This window comes from Rana temporaria, chromosome 1 (assembly GCF_905171775.1).
Source record: "Rana temporaria chromosome 1, aRanTem1.1, whole genome shotgun sequence".
NCBI classification, from domain to species: Eukaryota; Metazoa; Chordata; class Amphibia; order Anura; family Ranidae; genus Rana; species Rana temporaria.
In genome coordinates this window covers 23,781,765-23,789,264 of record NC_053489.1, presented here as the reverse complement: position 1 = coordinate 23,789,264, position 7,500 = coordinate 23,781,765, and the positions used below count along the sequence as shown (strand labels likewise).

General features: G+C 46.6%; 1 protein-coding gene across 1 annotated transcript in view; it reads left to right on the top strand.

The window, feature by feature from the left end:
- Nucleotides 1-7,500, top strand: part of SMYD5 (SMYD family member 5) — a 42,430-nt gene that overhangs the window by 25,655 nt on the left and 9,275 nt on the right. The window contains exons 8-10 of the mRNA XM_040336007.1: nt 107-177; nt 1,885-1,991; nt 4,790-4,846. Of these exons, the coding sequence (XP_040191941.1) occupies nt 107-177; nt 1,885-1,991; nt 4,790-4,846 (235 nt within the window). The remainder of the gene's footprint in view (nt 1-106; nt 178-1,884; nt 1,992-4,789; nt 4,847-7,500) is intronic.

The window sequence follows — 7,500 nt, the reverse complement described above, 5'->3', positions numbered from 1 at the left end:
CGACTATACAGGGAGATCGGTGCTTGTACCTCTCCCCATCGCCGATCATCTGTGAGGCTTTTTCATTTGCTTCTTTCTGTGTTTTTTTTTTTTTTTTTTTTTTCAGTGGTTCACACCAGAAGGCTTCCGATCGTTATTTGCTCTTGTAGGAACAAACGGGCAGGGGATCGGCACAAGGTGAGCCTGCATAGCCTATTCCTTGCACCATAGGATATCTCCATGATTAACCACTTCAGCCCCGAAAGAATTTACCCCCTTTCTGACCAGGCCATTTTTTTTGTGATACGGGACTGCGTCGGTTTAACTGACCATTGCGCGGTCGTTGTCCCTTTTTTCCCACAAATAGAGTTTTTTTTGGTGCGATTTGTTTTCCTCTGCGTTTTTTTTATTCAGGTGAGAAAGTGAGGCGCAATCTTCTGAACAGGGGCACAGACGGCAAAACAAATGTTACAGGGGTGTTAACCTTTCTCTACGCTATCCAAAAAAACGACAAACTAAAAATCATTTTTTTTGGTTGGAGTTAAAGGAACACTAAAGGAATTTTTTTTTCTTTTTTAATAACTAACATGTCATACTTGCCTCCACTGTGCGGCTCATTTTGCACAGAGTGGCCAAAAAACACTGAATCCAGGGCAGAGAGCTCAGCGCATGCGCGAGTTCTGCTGCTGGGATAAGAACGGGTCCTCCTGGCACTGAAATGAAAACGGCTCGCCGTTATTTCCTAAAGTTCTATCATCTTTACTTCCTGCCCGCCATCTAGCAAAGTGACGGGCGGGAAGTGCTTTCAGACTGAGCGTCATATGATGTCCAGCAGGATAAGCCGCGATCGCGTTGCCTACGGGGGGCGAACAGCGCGGTGGTGCTGTGTGTCAGTCTCTGCCGGAGGCTCTTTACTGTGTGATTAGCTGTGTCCAATCACAGATGATCACAGTGTAAACAGGAAGAGCCATATATTGTCTTTTCCTCTACTCGCGATGACACACCTGAGGGGAGGAGAGCCGATTGGCTTCTCTCCTGATTATCAGTGCAGACCTCACCAGAGATGCCCATCCATGACCTCCAGGTAAGCCCTCTAGAGCCCACCAGTGATGGCATTCCTTACCCATTAGGGATGGCACCCTGTGCCCATCAGTGATGCCGGCTAGTGCCTCTGATTAGTGCTGCCTATAGGTGCCATCTATGAGTGGCCTGCAGTGCTGCCTACGAGTGCTGTATATCAGTGCCACCTCGTCGGAGCCTGTAAGTGCCACCTCATCGGAGCCTGTCAGTGCCACCTCGTCGGTGCCCTTCGGTGTGCTGTATATCAGTGCCACCTCGTCGGAGCCTGTCTGTGCCACCTCGTCGGTGCCTGTCAGTGCCACCCCGTCAGTGCCACCTCATCGTTGCCTGTCAGTGCCACCCCGTCGTTGCCTGTCAGTGCCACCCCGTCGTTGCCTGTCAGTGCCACCCCGTCGTTGCCTGTCAGTGCCACCTCATTGGTGTCCTTCGGTGTGCTGTATATCAGTGCCACCTCATCGGTGCCCGTCGGTGCCACCTCGTCAGTGCCACCTCATTGGTACTTTTCGGTGAAGGAGAAAACGTACTTATTTACAAAGTTTTGTAGCCGAAACGAAGAAACATTTTAATTTTTTTTTATTAGCACAAAAAATAAATAAAACCCAGAGGTGATCAAATGCCACCAAAAGAAAACTATTTGTGGGATTTTTTATTTTTTTTTATAAAAACTTGGTGGACTGGGCAGGAAGGTGTATAAGCGCCTGGTATTGAAGTGGTTAAAAGAAAGTGGCCATTGGGGTTGCCATCAAAGTGCCCCAAGAAATCCTCTGCTCCTCCATTGGCTTTCCAGTCTGTGATTGGCCGTCCTCCTCTTCTCTCTCCTCGCAGCTCCCTGAGTCGGTGGGTTCATGCATGCGATGCCCTGGAGCTGCCAGCCCGGGAAAGGGAACGTCTGGATACCCTGATAGATCAGCTCTACAAGGACATAGAAAAAGGTCAGTGGCAGATGAGATGAAAGTTATTCTTTAATTATGAGAATAAAGCATGCGATTAAAGGATAAGTTCACCTTCTCATAAAAAGAAAAAAAATCACTGATAAGAAAATGTGATCCGGCTTTCTCTTGGGACTTGGTCCCCCTGTGGGAAGAGGAGACTCTCTATTGGTCAGCATAGCCAAGCTACAAACACTGGAGATGCTGACTTTTAATAAGCCCCCGATGTCGGCCCCCCGAGGCCGATCCGCCATCCTAACTAAGGGAAACAAGCAGTGGAGCCTTATGGCTTCACTGCCCGTTTCCTACTGCGCATCGCGCGGTTTATTGTGAATGGGCACACCGCCCTGTGTGTCCCAGAATGCAGCGCGCCTCCATCTCCCAAGAGGCAACGCGAGGAGGAGAACACAGAACCTCCCCGCGGACGAGGAAGATTAGGACAATCCGCATAGTAACAGCCTTTTCTGGTAAGTGTACTTTTTTTTTATTTTATTTTTTATTTATTAGCCTTTTTGTCAATTTTTTTTTTTTTTTATTATTAGGGTGGACCTCCACTTTAAGGTGTCCCAGAAGAAGAACAACACTTCTCTTTTTGGTCAGCATGGTCGGGTGGCAGTGCTGACCAATGAGGGTGTGCCATTCTGAGCGTTATTGCACTGTGTATTACCGTGTGCAGACTGCTACACCGGCAGCACGGGGCGTCAGAGGGGGGGACCAGGATATATGGACTTTGGGCCAGATTCACAAAGAGATACGACGGTGTATTATCTACAGATACACCATCGTATCTCTGACTTACACTGGTCCTATCTATGCGCCTGATTCATAGAATCAGTTACGCATAGATAGGGCTAGATCCGACAGTGTTACACTGTGTAACACCGTCGGATCTTATTTTCCATTTAAAAATGGCGCCGGGGGCGTTCCCGCTGATTTACGATAAATAATATGTAAATCAGCGAGATACGCAAATTCGCGATCGTACGCGGACCCGACGCAGTCTTCTTACGACGTTTCCGTAGCGGCGTACCCGTCGTATACTTACCCCTTCTTTTATCAGGCGCAGCCAATGTTAAGTATAGCCGACGTTCCCGCGTCGAATTTGAATTTTTTAACGTAGTTTGCGTAAGTCGTTCTCGAATACGGACGGACGTCGTTTACGTAAGCGTCGAAACCACTGACGTCCTAGCGACGTCAGTGGGAGCAATGCACGCCGGGAAATTTCGCGGACGGCGCATGCGCATTTAAATCGGCGCGGGAACGCGCCTGATTTAAATAGTACACTCCCCTAGCCGCGGAATTTGAATTCCGCCGGGGGATTTAGGATCCGCCGTCGCAAGTTTGGAGGTAAGTGGTTTGTGAATTAGCCACTTGCCTCCTAAACTTGCGGGAGCGGATCTTAATTCACGTAGATCGAGCGGATCTATAGATCCGCTGAGCTACGTGAATCTGGCCCTTTGTGTTTTTTCCTTTTTTTTTTTTTTTAAAGCTAAATTTTAGGCAGATGTGTAAAAAAATAAATAAAATAAAATAAAAGTTAGCAAAGGTACCTTTTTTTTTTTTTTAAAGAGAACAGCGGGGTCCAAAAATATATAACAGAATACTTGCCTAGGTGGCTGCAGCATCTACATTATGGGGACAACTGGAGTGCCATTAAAGAAAGAGGGGGGGGGGGAGTAGAAAAAGGATGGGTAAGGAAGAGATCGGAGGTAGAATAAAGTAGAAGGAAGAAATCTGGAGGTAGAATAAAGTAGAAGGAAGAGATCGGAGGTAGAAGGAAGAGATCGGCGGTAGAATAAAGTAGAAGGAAGAGATCGGAGGTAGAAGGAAGAGATCGGAGGTAGAAGGAAGAGATCGGCGGTAGAATAAAGTAGAAGGAAGAGATCGGAGGTAGAAGGAAGAGATCGGAGGTAGAAGGAAGAGATCGGAGGTAGAATAAAGTAGAAGGAAGAGATCGGAGGTAGAAGGAAGAGATCGGAGGTAGAATAAAGTAGAAGGAAGAGATCGGCGGTAGAATAAAGTAGAAGGAAGAAATCTGGAGGTAGAATAAAGTAGAAGGAAGAGATCGGAGGTAGAAGGAAGAGATCGGCGGTAGAATAAAGTAGAAGGAAGAGATCGGCGGTAGAATAAAGTAGAAGGAAGAGATCGGAGGTAGAAGGAAGAGATCGGAGGTAGAAGGAAGAGATCGGAGGTAGAAGGAAGAGATCGGAGGTAGAAGGAAGAGATCGGAGGTAGAAGGAAGAGATCGGAGGTAGAAGGAAGAGATCGGAGGTAGAAGGAAGAGATTGGAGGTAGAAGGAAGAGATTGGAGGTAGAAGGAAGAGATTGGAGGTAGTAGGACGAGATTGGAGGTAGTAGGACGAGATTGGAGGTAGTAGGACGAGATTGGAGGTAGTAGGACGAGATCGGAGGTAGTAGGACGAGATCGGAGGTAGTAGGACGAGATCGGAGGTAGTAGGACGAGATCGGAGGTAGTAGGAAGTAGAATAAAGTGAATGTCCCACGAGAATGCCCAAAAGAACTGCGTCTAAGCAGAACGAAGGTGTTGGGGGAGATGCATGTAGCCCGCCCCCGAGGTTCCCAGGTGGCCTCCATCCTTTGCCCCGGGTCTTGGTGTGTGCTGACCACACTTCTACTTTTTATTCCATCTTTTATTCTTCCCACCTTATTGTATTTTACAGCAGCTTTTTAGATTGGGAGAGGAAGGGGCATCCATAAAAGCAAATTGTTATTATTGAAATAATTAGAATAAGGTTTTACTGATGGGTAAAAATTGTACTTTTATTTTTTATTCTCTGCAGAGACGGGAGAGTTCCTGAACTGTGAGGGGTCTGGATTGTTCCTGCTGCAGAGCTGCAGTGAGTCTTTTTTGCTGTCTTTCAATATTCTTTCCTCCGATATCTGGAGTAAGAGCGCCCTCTGGTGGTGATACTTGTTCAGGAATTAAAGACAAGCCAGAAAAGAAATTGGCTCTATATACTTTTTTTTGCATCCAAATCTTTTTATTGACAAGGGGGAAAAAAAGCTTGTACTTTGTAGAATTGAAAGGTATAGATAACAACCATCAACACTTGCACTGAACATACACACGCACACACACACACACACACACACACACACACATATTATATATGCAAGAGTTTTAGATTTCTATAGAGAGATGTATTTCTTTAGATTTCTGTAGAGATTTTCGATTTCTATAGAGATTTATAGCCAGATTCAGAGAGGTTTACGCCGGCGTATCAGTAGATATGCCGTCGTAAGTCTGAATCTGCGCCGTCGTACATTTAAGCGTATTCTCAAATTGAGATACACTTAAATGTAGCTAAGATACGACAGCGGGCGCCGTCGTATCTTAGCTGACTTTTTACACTGGCCGCTAGGGACGTGTACGCTGATTTACGCCTAGAATGCGTAAATCAGCGAGATACACCTATTCACGAACGTACGCTTGCCCGTCGCAGTAAAGATACGCCGTTTTACGTAAGGCGTTTTCAGGCGTAAAGTTAGTCCAACAAAAAGCTGGCCCAGCCAATGTTAAGTATGGACGTCGTTCCCGCGTTGAATTTTGAAATTTTTACGTTGTTTGCGTAAGTCGTCCGTGAATGGGGCTGGGCGTCATTTACGTTCACGTCAAAACCAATAAGTCTTTGCAGCGTAATTTGGAGCATGCGCACTGGGATATGTCCACGGACGGCGCATGCGCCGTTCGTAAAAAACGTCAATCACGTCGGGTCACGATTCATTAGCATAAAACACGCCCACCTCTTCACAATTTGAATTAGGCGCGCTTAGGCCGGCACATTTATGATACGCCGCCGTAACTTAGGACGCAAGTGCTTTGTGAATACAGCACTTGCCTCTCTAACTTACGGCGGCGAAACATAAATACGATGCGCTACGCCGGCTCAAACATACGCCGCCCTACGTGAATCTAGCTATTAGAATTCTATAGAGATTTCGATAGAGATTTCGATTTCTATAGAGGGATAGAGATTTCGATAGAGATAGAGATTTCTTAGAGATAGAGAGATGTCTATAGAGATATATAGAAAATCGCACCCTGAAGTCACCAAAAGTAGCACAGAAAATACTTTTGGGAACCGTTGCGGTGCCTGAAATGCGATGTCGCACAGATTCGGACGGTGCCATTGCCGGAAATAGACGGTGATTTGTCATGCCAAATCGGCAGCTATTTCCGGCAATGGCACCGTCTGAATCAGTGCAGTGCCGCATTTGCGGCTCCGCACCCCCAAAAGCAGTTTCTGTACTACTTTCGGCGACTTTGGGGTGCGATTTTTCAATAGACATCTGTGCAGAAACCCACACGATGTCTCTGAAAACGCCCCGGAATTCGGGACTGATATACAGGAATGAAATCGTGCGAATTCAGCTGAACTCGTAAAATTTGTCGTTGTGAACCAGCCCTTATTCCCGCTGTCGTTGTGAACCAGCCCTTATTCCCGCTGTCGGTGTGAACCGGCCCTTAAAGCAAATGCAAACCCAAATGTATTTTTCAGTATGTTCAGTGTCACGTGCCACTGTATAGAGTTTTCTGAAACGTAATCCCTGGAATTCATAGAGACTGTCACAGACTGATTTTGGGAAAGTGTCCCTCAATGTGTTCTAAAAGTGGTGCAGCGCGCGCCAAATCCATGTACTGCTCCACAACTTGTACTCGTATTTGGCGCACACTGTGCCACTTCTTTTAGAACACTTCGAGAGACGCTTTCACAAAATCAGTCTGTACCAGTTTCTCTCTGTACATCGAATAGAGAGTTGGTTCCGAATTCACTTCACTTTCATAAGATACAAACTGCCAGTATTTTATTTGGAATCTGGTGCATTCATTGTTCCTCAATGCGGCACGTTGGGGAAGGACCAGCATTTGGTGCACAAGACACTGTTGGAACCAAAAGCGTCAAAAATTCTTCATGAAATTGACGCAATATATTAACCACTTAAGACCCGGACCTTTAGGCAGCCTCAAGAACCTGAACAGTTTTTGCGATTCGGCACTGCGTCGCTTTAACTGACAATTGCGCGGTCGTGCGACGTGGCTCCCAAACAAAATTGGCGTCCTTTTTTCCCCACAAATAGAGCTTTCTTTTGGTGGTATTTGATCACCTCTGCGGTTTTTATTTTTTGCGCTATAAACAAAAATAGAGCGACAATTTTGAACAAAATTCAATATTTTTGCTATAATAAATATCCCCCAAAAATATACCGTATTTATTGGGGTATTGCGCGCTCCCTCGTATAGCGTGCACCCCTAAAGTTGCCCTGAAATTCCTGTGGAAAAAAGATTTTTGTAATTGCAGTTTTGGTGTCTTGCGCGGCGTCCATCGGCAGCCTCGTTGGGTCCGGCGTCCGTCTGCGGCTGCGGCGTCCGTCTGCGTCCTCTTCGTCGGGTCCGGCGTCTTCCCTGCTCGTTTCCCGCTTTTCCGCGCCGAGTTTGAATACTGCACCGGCATATACCGAGCGCAGTACACGTGTATAGTCGGGCAGGCTC